The sequence below is a fragment of the Artibeus jamaicensis genome, unplaced genomic scaffold (assembly GCF_021234435.1).
Source record: "Artibeus jamaicensis isolate MK-2021 breed Jamaican fruit bat unplaced genomic scaffold, CSHL_Jam_final scaffold_3151, whole genome shotgun sequence".
NCBI classification, from domain to species: Eukaryota; Metazoa; Chordata; class Mammalia; order Chiroptera; family Phyllostomidae; genus Artibeus; species Artibeus jamaicensis.
In genome coordinates this window covers 3743817-3760699 of record NW_026522037.1, presented here as the reverse complement: position 1 = coordinate 3760699, position 16883 = coordinate 3743817, and the positions used below count along the sequence as shown (strand labels likewise).

At 56.2% G+C, this 16883-nt stretch overlaps 1 protein-coding gene across 2 annotated transcripts in view; it reads left to right on the top strand.

The window, feature by feature from the left end:
• Window positions 1-11386, top strand: part of CPLX2 (complexin 2) — a 64936-nt gene extending 53550 nt beyond the window's left edge. For both annotated transcript variants that reach the window (XM_037127933.2, XM_037127934.2), the window contains exons 2-4: window positions 6034-6151; window positions 6295-6470; window positions 7198-11386. In XM_037127933.2, the coding sequence (XP_036983828.1) occupies window positions 6121-6151; window positions 6295-6470; window positions 7198-7395 (405 nt within the window). In that variant the 5' untranslated portion in view covers window positions 6034-6120 and the 3' untranslated portion in view covers window positions 7396-11386. The remainder of the gene's footprint in view (window positions 1-6033; window positions 6152-6294; window positions 6471-7197) is intronic.
• Window positions 11387-16883: the final 5497 nt, after the last annotated feature.

The following is a 16883-nucleotide window of genomic DNA, read 5'->3' as shown; positions in this document are numbered from 1 at the left end:
ACACACACACACACGGAAAACAGCCACAAGGACAAACACTGCCGGTGCCTCGGACTGTCAGAGGGCAGGGGCCCAGCTCCGAAACCGGCCTGAGCTCAGTGGGCAGAGCCTGAGGAGGTGCCTAAGCTACCTCGGGGCTGGGACCTGCTGGGAGGGAGTCAGGAGGGGAGCTAAAGATGCAGTCCTGGGTCCCCCGCGTGATGAAGGCAACCGAACCTAGTGCTGCAGCAGCCCTTCCCCACCCCCTTCCCCACCCCCTTCCCCGCCTCCCCTCCCCCAGCCCAGCATCACCACCACCACCACCACCACCCTTCCTGCGCCAGGATAAACCAAAGCTCCCGGCAGAACCGCTGAGGAGCGCCTCCTGGTGGTCCAGCCAAGATCCTCAACTGCAAGCAACCTGCTGGACCTCAGCCCTCCCACAGGCATAAGAGACCATCTCTGCCCACACTCTCAGGCAGACCCACGATGCCTGAGTTCAGAGTCAGCGCGCACTTGGAACGGGTACATTCTCACACCCTCGCTGACACAGAGCATGACATTCGATCCGGCAAACACACCCTGGGGCTGGCTCCACCGTGACCCCGGAGATGCTATGCACTCTAGGGTAGCAAAAATGAACAAAATGCAGGGAGCAGCCCCGAGGGACTGGCAGGGAAAGACACAGAGCTGGACAGACAGCATGAGCTGGAGGCAGTCCAGGTTGGCCCAGAAAGTGCCTCAGAAGAGGAAGACACTGGGAAATTTCCCGGAGGGAGTGACGTTTGAGAGGGACCTTTGAAAATTAGTTCTGCTGCTTCTGATAAGGAAGACAGTGACAACAACAATGATAATGTCAGGCCGTGTGTCCTGAGCACCTACTATGGGCCAGACACCGGGCTAAGCATTTTATCTGCACTATCTCATCGAATGATCCCTACATGCCTTGGGTATAGGTGTTATTTTCTCCACTTTACAGATGAGAAAAGATTAAGTCACTTGCTCAAGGTCACTCATAAGTGAGTAGTGGAGCCAGGATTTGAACAGGCAGAGATGAGGTTGAGAGGTTTCCAGGCTGTGGGAAGGGCATGAATGAGTAGCCCGGGTTTGGAAAGAATACCATGTTCTGGGGTGCGGCCGAGCAGAGGCACCTGCGAGGGGTGGCGATGAACGGCAACGCAGGCAGGTGCTAGACTGTGCGGGGCTTGAAGGTCAGCACAAGGACCTGATCTGTTTAACAAGGTTTTGTGGAGCTGTGGCAGGGTGTGTATGCATGAGCAGATCTGCCCTTCAGGAAGATTAATCGGATGGCCCTGGGAGGATGGATGAGAGCTGGGACAGACACAGAGCTGAAGTTCATGCACAAATCCAGAACCTGGAGGCCCCGACCTAGGCGTCCGCTGCCGTGGAAGAGCAGAGGGTGTGAACGCGGAAAGCACTGTGAGGCTGCTACAGCCTCCGGGCTTCCCCCCAGCTCCCCACTGCACCTGGAACTCGCCCATTCCTTGTGTGGTCTTGGCCTAACGTCTGCCTCCCCGGCCGACTGCGTGCCCTCACAGCTAACGCCGAGACTTCCTCGTGCTCTTCCACAGCATCAGCACCCAGAACAATGCCTGGCGGAGCGCTGGTGCTCAAAAAATACCTGCAGTGTGAGTGAGTGTGTGAGTGAACAAATGAAGAGTTCTCGGAGTCTGGAGTCTGCAGTCGAGGCAAGTGGAACCAGGCATGCGGGAGGGAGAGGGGCAGGCGAGGCAGGCGAGGGTGCGCGCATGCCTTGGACAGGAGGAACCGAGGCCGTCCGCGTCACCACATACAGCAGAGAGTTAAGTGTGCAGGTTAGGGGGGAGAGTGGGTGAAGGGAGGAGGAGGAGAGAGGTGGGCGGAGGAGAGAGGGGTCAGGAGAGGTTCCCAGGTGAGGAAGTGGGGGAGGAAGGGGCAGTGGGAAGAGAAGTCAGGGAGAGATTGCCTAATGAACAGCTGCATTGAAAAGCATCCGTCTGCACCCTGTGTGCCATGGCAGGCAGGCACGCTGGTCCGCTGCGAGAATTTTAAAGCATGCAGTGGCCGACTGTTCAATCAGGGGCACTGACCTCTTTTCCCTTAGACTGTAAAATTTAAAAAACCGGCAAGAGCCAACACAACAATAGCTGTGAATGAATCAAAATCATAGTTAATTTTCTGTCAGATTGGCAAGAAGTATATTTTTGGTGTACCACAGAATTTTAGTCAGGAGTTTTTTGTGCCGTGAGATGAAAAAGGTTGAAATCACTGTTTTAAAGGCAAGGAGCCAGCAAAGGTGAGAGAAAGGACCTGTCTGGTAGGACCACAAAAGTGCTGTGTCATGGAATTCAGAAGGCTGAAGAAGGCCAAAAAAGGGGGATGCAGGGGGTCCGATAGGGGCCCCCTCAGCCTCTGATGCTACAGAGGGAAGGAGGAGGTGGGGGGGGTGCTGTGAAAACACTCCTGGCTCTGACATTTGGAGCCTCTGGCGAGTCTGAGTGGGGGGGGTGCAGAGGCAGCAAGTCCCTGGGTGCACAGAGCTACAGGGCTTGACTGTGATGTGAGGAAGCAGAGACACCAAGTGAAGAGTCCTGCACCAGGAAGGTAGAGGACAGGGGTGAGGGGACAGGTGAGGTCTGGGCAAGGATGAGGCCTGTGGAGGAGAGGTTAGAGGCGTGAGGAACAGGGAGGGACAAGCGGAACAAGGAGGGGGTGTAAAGGAAGAAAATCTGGAGTGAAGGCAAGGGGGGGCTTCTGAGGGAAGGAGGGGTCCTCTTCCCCAGGAGCCAGGAGGAGGGGAGGTCACAGGAGTTCACGCAAGCAGGCATTTGTCGTTTTGTAGTGACAGTCACCACCACTGACTGAGCTCCCATCATGTACCAAACACATTTCCAGACTATTTCTACCATTTCAAAGTGGCATTATAATCCTCACTTTATAAAGAAAACCCAGGCCCAGAGAGGTTAAGTCAATTACTCATGCTCACACAGCTAAGAAGGCGCAGGCTGAGGATCCAAGTCAGGTATGCCTGGTCCCAGGGCCCCTGCCCCCGGCCCCGCCCCCACGCTGCTGCAGCACAGGAAGGGGGAGGAAAGCCACCATCTGAGCAGGATGGTGTCGAGGGTGCTGGGCCTTGAACTATTGGTTACAGAAGCCTTGACAGGCTGCACAAGACATTGCTTAGGAGCTGAGAGCATCATGCTGGGATTGGGCAACAGAACTCTGGGGAAGGCTGGGCTTGGCTAAGTAGTCCCAGCAGGCCCGGGACAGGAGGCCCCTCAGCCCCTGAGTAAATACACCACACACTGGGGTGCAGGTGGCAACAGCGTTTGCTGAATGAAGAAATGGAAGCAGAGAAGTCTGGGGAGGGACCCGGTTTGGTGACAGAGAGACGGCATGTTGAGTCTAAGCAGTGCCGTAGGTGGAGGTGTGCGAGAAAAAGGTTTCCCTATACACACAAATACCCTCACACCACATACACACCCAGAATGTAGTCTGCATGAGGACAGGACTTTGTCTTGCTCCCTGCATGTCCCCAGAGCCTGATATACTGCGGGCCACCTACCAGGCACTCAGCTAATACTTGTTGGATGAATGAATACAGGAGTCTGGAGCCCAGATAAAATCTCCAGGTGTCATCAGTATCAGCGGTTGTCAAAGCCACTAGAAAGGGTGGGTTTTCCCTGGGGGAAGGTGAGGGAGAAGAGGCTGAGGTCAGGGTCCTGAGAACATCCTCACCGAAGATACAAGAGAGAAAAGAGAAGTCTGCCCAGAAGAGTGATGAAGAAGAGAGGGCAGAAGCGGGGGAGAGGGAGAAGTGGAGGAGAGAGGGCGGTAGGACGTGGGGAAAGGACAGAGACACGGAACCGAGGGAGGAGATGGGGTTTAAGGACAGGGCGGGGTGTCCGGCAGTTCACGTGCTCCAGAACTGCTCCAACAGAAGTGCGGGGTTGGGGTGGGGGGAGGGCTCGGAAGGATTGTCTGGTCCAGGAGAGACTTGCCAGAGAAACAGTTTAGGGATGAGGCTGGAAATAAAGCCCAGGTGCCCTGTCGACCAATCCGGAACATCTCAAATTAGAGCCCTGCATCTTTTCCCGCCACCTGGCGATTCCTTGAGCGGCGCATAAACACAGGAGGAGGAACCCAATAGTTCCTGAAATCATTCAATGTTTAAATTGGTTTTTTTTTCCCCTGTTCTTAGAAATGCGGTCTTTTTATACTGTTCTGAATCAAATAAAAACCCACTGAATGACTGAGCTGTGCCTTCAAACTCGAGTTCTGGGTCAGCGTGGGTTCTCCGGCTACTGGTAACGAGCTCCTGCCCCACACCAGGTGCTTGACCAGTCCCTTGTCTTCTCCTTCAGGCGTCGGCAGAAAGACAGGTAGCCTTAATATGTCCCCGTTTCGTAGGGAACAAAGGGACGCTTTCCCTGGGATCCAGTGAGGACTAGAGCCAGATTTCAGATCAGGTATGTCTGGTGCCAAAGTTCAAGGGGATTTTCTTTCTACTCCATCATGACTGTCTCTCCTCAAAACAACCTATCAGGTGGTCTGATCATGTAGAAATCCTCAAATAAACCCTCGGTCCCCATGTAGGGAGAGATCTCAACCTGACAATATGTTTTCTCATTTTGAAGGGAATGAGGAAAATCCATCATCGACTGACAGCCAGTGACCTTGAACTCAACCTGGTTACAATACCTGGCCTGACTTCTCTGTCTCCATCTCACAGGACCCCTTTTTCCTTCTAGAAAAATATAAAGACCCCACACTCACACAGCACTGGTGGTGTGGTGGCTGGCACAGCTGCCTCCAGTACTGTGTTGGATGAAAGGCCTTGGGGGGCCGTCCCGGCCCCAGTGCACCAGCAAGCCACACCACACTTCGGACAGCTCACGGATGTCCCGTCTACACCCAAAGGGTGTTTATGGTGCCTTTGCCTGTGGCAGAACCAGTGAAACCTAATGGTTAAAATAAAAGGGAAATGTCTAGGAATTCGAGCACTGGGGTCCAAATCCTTAGGGATGTGGGGGAAATAGGATAAGAAGGCCACGGGTGAGGGGACTCCAGGGCTCTACCCCTGCCCCCCGCCACTGAACAGTTCCACTTTTACATATTTTGCAAATTGAGATTCCCATTAAGCTTTTATTTGAAGACAATCTTCTGAGGCAAAATAATAATAATAAAAATATAATAAAAACTGCAAGCCGGTGATTTAGGGAGGGGGGAAGGAGGACTGAAATAAGCCGTGTGCTCACAAGGCCCCGTGCCTGGCACTGTACGGGCTCTAAGCCCCAAGAAGATTCTCGCGTCTCTCACCCCCATGTGTAATTTAAAATAAAAATCAATATTAAGCTATAAACACAAAACCAACATGCATGCTGCAATAAGAATAACTTATTTCTCCATTTGTCTAATTTCAGAAGTGTGGATACATTCATCCAAGTAGCTGCCCTCATTTCTTCCCTCGAGTTGATTCCTGGGGCCCTGAGCACGCGCTCACTCCACATCGGGGTCCATCCCGTGGCCCCAGAGGGAAGGCTCTGTAGTCTCCACAGTAGCTCTAGGGAAGGAAGGAAGGAAGGAAGGAAGGAAGGAAGGAAGGAAGGAAGGAAGGAAGGAAGGAAGGGAGGAAGGAAGGAAGGCCGTGAATGCCATTTCTGTCTAACAGGTAGAAATAGCCTGAAGGAGGCTCAGGAGCTTGCCTGAAGCACGCATGGCAAAGAGAGAGAGGGTGGCATTGGGTCCCTGCTCTGCCTGCATCCAAGTGAGATGCTCTTTCCGAGACTCCTGACTTCCGTCAAATTCAAGCAATATGATCAAGATGGTTTTAAAATAGGAATCTGAGCCATTTGGCAACGTACGTATATGTGCCTGGCACATAGCAAGTGCTTAAGAAATAACCCCTTTCCTTGCAGTACCAGGAAGTTGCGCCTTGGCCTCAGACTGATGGAGTCTCGTGCCTGAACCGGGACGAGGCCACCGTCGGCCTAACTCCAGCGCCCTGCCTGTGCAGAGGTCTGTCTCATCTAACCCCCAACTCCTCTTTTGCAGGTTGGCACATCTCCCCAGCCAGGCCTGCCAGGAGCGCTGCATGCAAAGTTGGCTGCGGGCTAGGGCACGCTAACCAGAGTCGTAGACATGGACTTCGTCATGAAACAGGCCCTCGGAGGTGAGGCCACAGCCCCGCCCCCGCCCCCTCAGCCAGGGGCTGGACCTCGGTGGGAGAGGGCTTCAGCACACCAGGCCCCACTATCCCCAACCCTGGGCCCTCTGACCCCACCCTCTCTCTTCCCAACACCCCCCCCCCCGCAGGGGCCACCAAGGACATGGGGAAAATGCTGGGGGGAGAGGAGGAGAAGGACCCAGATGCGCAGAAGAAGGAGGAGGAGCGGCAGGAGGCACTGCGGCAGCAGGAGGAGGAGCGCAAGGCCAAGCACGCGCGCATGGAGGCCGAGCGCGAGAAGGTCCGGCAGCAGATCCGCGACAAGGTCAGACCTAGCCTCCTGCCCGCCCGCAGCCTGGGGGCGCGGGGCCGGCGCGACCCCAAACCCCGGCCTTGGGCTCCCCTGACCCCCAGCTCTCTGAGCCTCCCTCTTCTGGGTGTCACAGGAATGCCCCCCTCGAGGACCAGCAGGGATCACCTGAGACAAAGCACATAGGAGGTGCTCCCTAACGTTTGCTGCCATGGGCCTGCAGTCTCCCACCTGAAACCCTGGGGACCAAACAAGCTTAGAATCCAGAATCTGGGGATTTCTGAAAAGTACCAGAGTGCCCTGAGCACCTGTTGCTCTTGGGTGGCACTGTCGGCAGGTTTGCGGCTGCCACCCTGTACCAAACAGACCGACACACGTGTGGTATTGGCGCTGCACTAAATCAAGGCTGTAAGTAGCCTTCCATCAGCTGAAGGCAAGTTTCGTCACCAAAACCCAGGTCCAAATACATGGGAGAACTTCCAGATTTCAGATCTTGGGGGATTTCAAAAGGATAGAGAACTTGCTACGAGCAGGTATCGATTTTGAAGGAAACGCCAGGCACCGTCTCTGTGTTCCTGGGGACAGTCCCGATTCCACAGGAAGATGCCCTCACCCCCATTTTATAGATGAGAGGACTGGGGCTGAGGGAGGCCTCACGAGCTGCCCCAGATGAGTCTGCACGACCCTGAGACCAGCTCTCTCCTTGCCCCGTTCATGCTCATGTCCACCCCCCACCCCCCAGTACGGGCTGAAGAAGAAGGAAGAGAAGGAGGCCGAGGAGAAGGCAGCCCTGGAGCAGCCCTGCGAGGGGAGCCTGACGCGGCCCAAGAAGGCCATCCCTGCGGGCTGCGGGGAGGAGGAGGAAGAGGAAGAGGAGAGCATCCTGGACACGGTGCTCAAGTACCTGCCGGGGCCGCTGCAGGACATGTTCAAGAAGTAACCGGCCCTCCCACCCGTCCCCATGCCACTCGTTACTTTTTTAGTTCTTTCTTTCTCTCTCTCTCTCTCTCTCTCTCTCTCTCTCTTTCTCTCTCTCTCTTTTATTCAGTTAAGTCTCAGTTCTGATGGAAAAACCTCAGTTGGCCTCTGCCCCCCGTCCCTGGCCAGGGGCTCATCTGCTCAGCCTCCCTCACACTCCCTTTGTCCCAGAGTATCCAGCCCCCACCTCGCTCCCAAGTTGCTTGCAAAAAGAGAAGACAGCTTTTCCCCCACACGTGGGGGGCATTGTATCCAGTGCAGGAGGCCCTGGGGCCCCTTCCAGAGCCTGAGGTCTGTGCTAGTGTGGTAACCCCTATACATTCCTTCATGCGCCCCACTGCCAGGAGGACCACTGTCCTGAGCCAGCCAAAGTAATGACACATTCCAGCCCTGCCCAGCATGCTGACCTTTGGCCTCTGATCCCCAGTGGACCTCCAGGTCAGGGCAGGGGTGCTGGGTGGCCTGGCTCTGAGGCAGGGAGTCAGGGTAGGCCTGCCCTGTGAGGGCCCAGCCTGAGAGACCCCCTCTATTCTGGGAAGGAGGCTGAGGCCCTCCTCCTTCCCTCCCCAGTGACACACAGCCCAGGAGCACCCCCAACCCCTACCCAAAAGGGGGTAGTCCTGCCAAGCCAGTCCCTCCGAATGGATCCTCTTTGGACTTTAACTTATCTCTGGAGGGGCCCGAAGTAGGGCTGCCCCTTGTTCCCCCCACCTTCCACTAAGGTCCTGGGGCCCCACTGCCAGTCTGGGCCCAGCTTGCCCAGCCAAGGGGCTGTCCAGGCCCCCCAGAAAACACTTGGAGCCATTGGGCAGCAATGGCCCATGCCATGGGACCCCCCCATTGGTGCAGCCAAGCTGCCCCCATTCCTCTCCACCCCTCTTCCTCACCTTGTCCTGTCCATGTGCTTCCAGGACCCCATGGTCCTCTGGAGGACCCTTCCTGGCTAAAGCCCCAAGCCTTTGGGGAGAAGCCAGTCCCCACTTGACAGAAGAAGGCATCTGTCCATTCATCTCATCGGCCAAGAACAAACTCTCCTCTGGGATGTGTGAGACTGGTGTTTGTCTCCCACCCCAAATCGAGGCCTCTTGCTCAGTTACTTGAGTAAGACCTGGATGGCCACGGAGCAATGACAGGGGAAGTGTATGTCCGTGTAGGCGTGGGCGTGCATGGCAGAGACCGTGCCAGCAGTTATGGGTGCAGAGACGGTACATACAGGTGTACGGTCTCAAGCTTGTGTGTGTCTTGAGATTTGTGAGTGTGTTAGCCATCGTGTCCCTGTGTTAGAGACTGTGCTTGCTGGGCAGTCTGTGCATGTGTGTGTGTGTGTTTGAGGTGGTATGTATGCGTTGAGATCGCACCACATGTGTGTGCTAGCCATCTCATACATGTGGGAGAGCTTGCTCATGCTTGCTGTTTTTTACATGGGTCTTCAGAACAGCATGTGTGTCGGGAGTGATGGGTATGTGTTAGAGGTTGTGGAAAGGTGTGTTTGAGAGTTGTTGGACATGCCACAGCTGTTGTGTGCATCGGTGTGGCTCTGAAAAGGCAGCATTGTGTACCGCGTGGTCTTGGGGAGCAGGAGTATGGGTGAGGTGCCCCTCTCAGCTCCAAAACCGCTTGTCACAAGTAGCCACATCCAACAGGAGACCTTGTCCTTGGCCTAGAGTTCCTCCCACCCTTGGAGGGCTTCTGCCTGAGGTTTTCAGAAGTCTGCGGGGACAAACTCAGGCAGAGCCCCAAGAAGCCATGCTGGGCCCCAGCCAGGGCCTACCCCCAAAGCAGGGGCCAGGGAAGGGGCGACTTGCCTGCCCCTGATGCCCTGCCCCATTGGCCCCAGTTTGCATTCTGCAGGTTTTCCATTTTAGTGGACTTATGCTTTTATTTCAGAGAGAGACATGTGTCTTCTCTGTCCGTTTCCAATAGTTAAAGCCATATCAGTTAGACTGCAATACTTTAAAAACGAGACAAAACAATCCATATGTTTAGGGAACCAGAAAAGTCCCTTGGTCTGTCCCTTCTCTGGGGAGCAGGGCTTCGGCAGCCCCAGCTCCCTGGACTTGCCCTTCTCCCCCACCCCCGCCCCTTCCCCTGTGCCCCTGTGTCCTGCCCCCCATGGGGCCGATGTCTGTCTGTGCCTGCGTCTGTGATGGGGAGCCACCTTGCACCCCTTTTGTCTGCTTGTCTGTTCACGTCCGTTTTCCTGGGCAGAATGGTCATTCTCGAGAGCCTGGGGTCCTGGAGCAGAGATAGGCAGGGCCCAGCCCAGGAGCCCCGGGCCTCCCCAGGCCCTGTGTGTGAGCCCCACTGGACAAGGTGGATCCCCAGTGTTCAGCCCCCTTGACAGGGGCCCAAAGCCTTTGAAGGTGGGGCCAAGGCACAGAGCATGGAAGATGAACAGCAGAGACTGAGGCCTAGGCAGCTTCAGATAAGCAGGGGAACCCAGCCATACCAGATATCCCAGGTGGGTCTGAGGGCCCCTGAACCCTCAGAGGGTGTCCCTTGTGCTCCCTGAAGCCTCCTGTGTCCTCGGGGCTTTTCCCATATGAAAGTGCCCCCCAGGATGGCTGGCTTAGTCTGGTGTACTTCCCAGATTCTCCAGACCCCTACAGCCTGCTCCAAGCAGCAGGACTGGAGGGCTTCCTGGAGGCAAGAGCAGGGGGAGAATTTCAGCCTGGGGCATACCTGGCTCTAACCACTGCCAGATGATCACTCTCCGGTCCAGGGGAACATGAGGACTATCATTCCTGACACAGACCTGCCTCTGGAGAGCAGCTGATGTGCAGCACACTCACAGCGGGGACAAACATGGGGGTGGGACTCTAGCAGGGTGGGGATAATCATATGATGTGCCAGGGGCAGGAGGTGTGTGTGGCCTGCTAGATGGGAGGGGGATGAGTTTGTCACACGCGAATAGGACAGTGTGCCTGTGACATACTACGGAGGCAGGGGTAGGGAGGGAGAGGCCCCAGAATCAGCACCACACGCAACGTATATGGGAGACATCCCTCAGCCAGGGAAATAGGAAGAGCAGTCATCGTCAATGGTGAGAACAGGGTGAAATGCAAGGGAGTGTGCACTGCCCAAGGTGGGTACACGTCTTGCCAAAGAAGGCAAGACGTGTGTGCCTGGAAGGTCACTACCAGAGAGAAGGGACCGGGCCTCTCTGGATATGCCGCACTGGGCACTTGAGACAGGCGAGGGTGCCTGCACGTGGACGTCCTCCACTCCAGGTCCGGGAGCACCTGGAGGGTGTCCTTACCAGCAAAGCTGCGTGTGGTCTCCTCCAGAAGCAAACAGGAAGTCAAGAGACCCTCCCAGGATGTGTGGGTGTGTGTGTAGCTAGAAAGGAAAGAAGGAAGGGAGTGAGGAAAGGGAGAGAGAGAGAGGAAGGAGAGGGGAAAGAGAGGCAGAGAGCAGAAGTATTTCAGCGCAAGGCCATCATGGGGCAAAGAAGCCACGCCAAAGGCTGGTGGCTAGAGTGAAAGGAGACAGACCACCAGCCCTAAGAGCCCCTAAGGGCTGCTGACCCCCACCACCCACCTGCTCCATCCTTCCAGGGTCCCACAGGCCCTTGACTGCACAGGGGGTCTGGGGCCAACTGGCTCAGATGAGGGGACATCTCCCAGGCCTGAGGACAAACCTCCCGCCATGTGTCCCCTGCCCCCTCTCTGTAAGTCTTCTTGGAGGAGAGGTGGGAGGAGCCTGTGCTGGCCCTGGGGTGTGGGCGGGGGTCCCAGTGAGGCCCCGGGTGAGGATGACCACCCTGCTCACGCGGGGGTGTCCTTTTTCCACATCTGTGCTGTGTCCTTGTTGCTCTGCTTCCTTTAAATGTGTCAGTGCCTGGGGGAGGGGAGGGGCACCCCTCATGCCCCCCTGAACCTGACCAAAAGCCATGGCTGTTGCTCCCCCTTTGTATGACGCAGACGCTAACATGTACCAACCCAACCGTGACAACAAAGACCTTGTACAGCAGCTCTCGCTCTGCCTGTCCTCTTCTGTCCGTCGGAACCACCCACCACGCTACGCAGGACGCCAGCTGACACGAGGGCCCGCCCCACACAGAGCTCAAGAGGCCACAGCAAACCTCCATGTGACCCTTGCTCCTGGCTGCGCCACTGTGGAAATGATCCCAGATATCAACCAAGACTACAGGCAGGGCTGGCCCCCGAGATTCGGGGCCACGCACCCCCCACCCTTCAAAGCCACTGTACAACCTCAGGAGCCGGTGGCCCAGCTTAGTCACAACGCCGCACACCCCATCTCTGGCCACCCCGAGCTCCTTGGGTGTGACATCTGGCATAGAGCCAAGTCACACGGGCGGACCAGGTGTCTCACTAGTTATCCCACCAACGCTGATGGAGCCCCCACTCTGCCAGCAGCAGGAGGCTGGGGACACAGAATAGACACCGCTCAGCGTGGCTCCCAGACACACACTTGCCAGGCCTTGCCGTGGACTCAGGACCAGACCAGGCCCCTCCCTACCCCCCAGCCGCCCTCCACCACCACCCGGCGTAAGCAAGGCCTTATCTTCTCTCCGCCTGGCTGGGCGCCTCCCCACCCCCACACCGGTCTCTCAGCTTCTGCCCCTTCCTTCCCACTCATCCTCTCCCCACCACTGGCCCTGACTAGAAAGCCCGCCAAAACAACTCGAACTTAACCACGTCGCTCTGCTGCCCAGCACCTATTAGGGCTACAGGAGAACATCGGCACTGTCAGAGTGGCTCCGTGTGGCGTGACCCCAACCTGCTGGCTCAGACCCACACCCGGCTCTGTGCTCCAAGCATGCACACGCGTACCACGCCGTTTCCTGTTCACACATTCTGTCCCCTCTGCCTGCAGTGAACAGTAGTACCCTTCCCCTCCCTGGTACACTCCTCTAAAGTCTCAAGACCCAGCCTGACACCACCTCTGTCCCGCTGACCACAGCAGAGTTTGCTGGCCGCTCACACAACGCAGGGCATCGCAGCTGGATGCCCCACGGTGCCGGGCTGGCGGGTGGGTGCTCTCACCTGGCAGAGTGTCTTGAACAAGGCACTTCATCCCTCCGAGTGTTCGCCTGCGAGCATAAGGGGATAACGATAGTAACTGTTCCGACCGCTGCAGTCGTGAGGACTCAGTGGGGTCCTGTGTCCACACTCTTAGTGCCGAGTGGCAAGCATTCAAGGAGCGGCGCTTTGCAAATTCTACGCCCCTGCACGTGTCTCTCTCCCCAGCTTGGGCGCACTATCAGAGAGGAATGGCTGGTGCCCCGAGGCCTTCCAGCACCCCTCAGAGTGTCGCCTACAGCACCACCCACCCCCTGGCACCCTGGTTGACATCCCAGGACCCGAATGCTGACTTGGGGCCTGAGCAATCGATCTCTATGTCACTTATTTGGTGGCCGGTCAATTTGCCTTCAGCTCCCTGCACCTCCTGTACAGTGGGCATGTGCAGGTAGAACCCGACCCCTCCCTCTTCTGTCCCCTAATGTCACAGCTCCTGCCTGTTCTCCCAGATCTTCCCATGGCCCCAGGTGAGGACACCGAGCGTCAGGTCCCCTGGACTCTGAGTCGGGGGAGCTCAGTGTGCGAAGGGAGGAGTCCACCCCAGGAGAAGGCAGGCACTCCGGGCAGAGGGGCACTGGCCTGAACAAAGGCCTGGAGGAGACAAAAGTGGCCTGACGTGAGTGAAGAAGTGGGGGACCACTGCAGGGACTCCGAGTGTTTGGTGAAGAGCTGAGAGCCTGGGGTGTCAACCAGGTGCCAGCAGATGGAGCGTGCACTTCACCCGCAGGCGCTGGGGAGTCGGTGAAGGGTCTTGTGCAGAGGTGGGACAATGTCTGATGTGCAGATTAAGGGAGACGAACTGGACGTGAGCTGCAGAAGCCAGGAGCCCAGGGACGAGCTGGTGCGAGGCCAGTGTCAGAGATGGTGAGGCCGTAGCTCAGGCAGCGGCAGCGGGACAGGGCGGAGTAGGCAGATTAGAGGGACATAGGAGAGCAAACTGGCAGGACTTGAGGACTGGATGTGGGGAACAGTAATGGGGGGTCAAGGCCAAAGCCTGTGTGTCCATCTCAGTGGCTCCAAGATCTGGAACAACAGTGGGAGACAGTCCTGGAGGGAAATGACGACCCGGTGGGGGGCTCCTGGGGAGAGAGCAGTAGGCAGTCGGCTCCTGCACGGGGAAAGGCGGGAGAAGCACAAACCGCACTTTGTCTGGCCAACTGCCTCCTGCCCCCATTAGGCAGACAAGGACCAAAGCACAGGAAATCAAGAAACCTGGAATGGGAAGGGGATTCCGAGTCAAATCCATCATCCCATGCACCCCAGGAATCCCTCCTGCGCCATCTTTGGCAGACACACTCCCTGCCCGCATTCCCCAGTGTGAGGGAGCCCTTTGGGGTCAGACAGGTCCTTGCTTTCTCCTACACGGAAAGCTAACAGGAAGCAGGGGGTTAATGAAGCCTCCTCCGGCATCCCTTTAATTGACTGCAAAACCCTACTTCCAGACCACTCACTTAGCACTTGTAATTAATTGGGGCTTTTTGCTTGATCTGAGAGATGATTTGATGCCCCCCAAGGACAATGTTGCCTCAGCTGGGATCCTCCAGCCAGAGCCATCTCTGCACTCCGGCCTCTCCGGGGCGCCGTCCCGGGGATGAAGCAGGCTCTTCCTTCCTCTCTGTGTGAGCTCTGGCTGGCACTTCCCACTCCAAGCACAGAGGTGGCACAGGTTCCATGGGTGGGGCCAGCACTGATGTCACCATTTGCTTGAGCTCCAGGCCCAGGGCACCCACCCCATCCTGGGGCAGGCCCAGTGGTCTCCAGCTCCAGCCACATCACCTCCCTAACGTTCTTCTAGTGGGAGGCGCTTGGCATGACCCTGTCTATGTGAGGACCCAAACAGCCCACCTTAAAGTTCAGGGAGGGGTGGGTAAGGTGTTAAGGAGGGAGGGCAAGGGAACCTCTGCTTACTAAGCCTCTGCAACGTGCCAACCAGAAGGCTGGTTGCTTTAAAAGCACTGCCTCTGCTCATCTGTGAGGTCAGCACGATGCCCATTTTGCATGTGAGAACACCGAGGCTCAGAAGTAGAGGTGCACCATGGGAATGAACATAGGCTTTGGTTTTCTGATGAATGGGCTGCGACTCCAGACTCTGTCTGGTCTCGGGCAGATGATACATCTGCTCAGAGCTTTGATTTCCTTATCTTTCTAAAAAAAATAAATAAACAAGTGTAATAATGCCTAACTCCACCATCACCACCACCAGAGATGGTGAGGAAAATAAATAAAATTAGGTCTGTAGACACCCTAGCACAGTGCCTGGCACATAGTAGGTACTTAAAAAATGACAGCCACCCCTATGAAATGCTACAATTACTATGGCAAGACTGATCAGTAGAGGAAAGGCGGGAGAAGGCGTGAAAAGGATAAGGAGAAGAATTCATTTCAGTAAAAACCCTCAAGTCACCCAAACAGTACATTGGGAAGCTTGCATTTAAAACCAAATCCGTCTCGTGTCTTTCCACTGCACTGGGAAGCAGGGGTCACAAGTGAGGAGGCGGACAGAAAGGACTGTCTTCCAGGAAGCTCCCTTCAATTCAACAGACTCAGGAATATGTATTAGTTATGTCAGTGCCTCACAAATGACCCCCAAATTCAGTGGCTTGAACCAACAGCCCTTTGTTTCTCTCACAGTTTCTGAGGGTTGGGAATTCTGGAGTGGCTGGGCCGGGGAGTTCTGGCTCGGGGTGCCTCGTGAGGTTGCTGTCAAGGTGTTGGCTGGGGCCTCCGTCTCATCTGAAGGCTCGAGGACCCACCTCCATGATGGCATGGTCACATCGCTGGCAAGCTAGTTCTGACTGGTGGCAGGACACTCCCTGCCCAGGACGGCTTCTCTGGAGGGCTTGAGTGTCCCCACAGGATGGCAGCCAGCCTCCCCCAGATGAGTAACCCAAGAGAGCAAGGTGGAAGCTGCAGTGTCCTCCATGGTTTAGCCTCAGAAGTCACACACCATCATCGCTCCTGCAGTGTTCCACTAGCCGCACAGACCAGCTCTGATGCCGGGTGGGAGGGTGCTCTGGTGGGCATGCGTACCAGCAGGGAAGATGGCTGAGAGGGTGGGGACTGTCCAGGACGCCACCTACCTCACGATGCATGGCTCAGCCCACCTACAGCCCCTAGTCAGCAAACGCTCCTTCACTCATCCGTCCACTCAGCAAACGTCTCTCCATTCCTTTCTGTCTTCAGCAAGCCCTTCCCCAGGGGCCTCCCCGTGGTCACACGCGGGCTAAGCACTGCTCTTCAGACCCGAGGCGGGCATGCTCACCGGAGCTGGGGGCCCAGACACGCACACCAACTTCCCACAGAGCACCATGAGCAAACGCCTGGGTTTTTTCCAGACAGACCTGGTCCCAAGATAGACTTGTTACGCTGAAGTCACGTGACCTTGAGCACATTATTTCCCCTCTTAAGGCCTCCATATAGAGATAATAGCACCTGCACTGCCCAGTTATTGCGACGAACGTATCGAAGTGCCCAGCATACAGCAAATTCTTAAGAAATAATGAATAATTGTATTAATATTACTACTCTGAATAAACAGAGATTGTACTTGCACACCTGGATGGCAACCCCACCTAGGCCTCCCTGCCCCTCGAGAGAAGGCTGGGCTCTTGGCCCTCAAGGCTGCCCCTTTCCCCCCAGGCCCAGCAGAGCCCCACTGTGGTTCTGACAGCCCGAGGCCCCCTGGTTGCCAGCCTCAATCAGCAGCTCCAGCCGAGACCTCAAATTGATTTGCCATCATTTAGCTGGGAAGCAAGAGCTCTTCTTGACTCGAGGCCAAAATCTATTCTGTAAGAGCGAAGTAATCGCCTCCGTGGCGGGGTGTCCAGGGAGGGTGATAGAGACCTTGGGCAGAAAGTCTCCATCTACCGCCCGGATCGCAGCCTCGCCGTGGCCCGCCCCCCGTCTGGCTCCCTCCTCCTGAGTGCGTGGGCTGCCGTGTGTGTCCTCGCCAGGCAGCAGGTGACCCTGTACCTCATGTGGCCTAATGGAGCAAGTGGCTCTCAGGCTTTGCAGCAAATGAAACAATCTGGGAATCTTTTAGAGATGCTGATGCCTGGCTCGGGCCCCCAGACATTCTGATCTGATTGGTTAGGGGGGCACCCTGGTGACTGGGTTCTTACAAGCTCTCTGGGTGGTTCAAATGGGCAGTGAAGCTGGGGACCTGCTAGTCTTGGTCCCACCTGGTGTATGTACCTCCGCAGAAGTCAGTCACTTGACGATTGTTTACTGAGCACCTACAGTGTGACAGTTCTAAGAGTTGGAGATCCCACAGAGAACTAAATCATGGCCTTCAAGAAGTTGACACTCTAGTCAGAGGAGGCAGACAGGAAATAACAGAATAAGTAAAATATTTAGCATGTTAGATGAGAATAAGCCCTTCAGAAACCACATGTGGCGAGTCGCC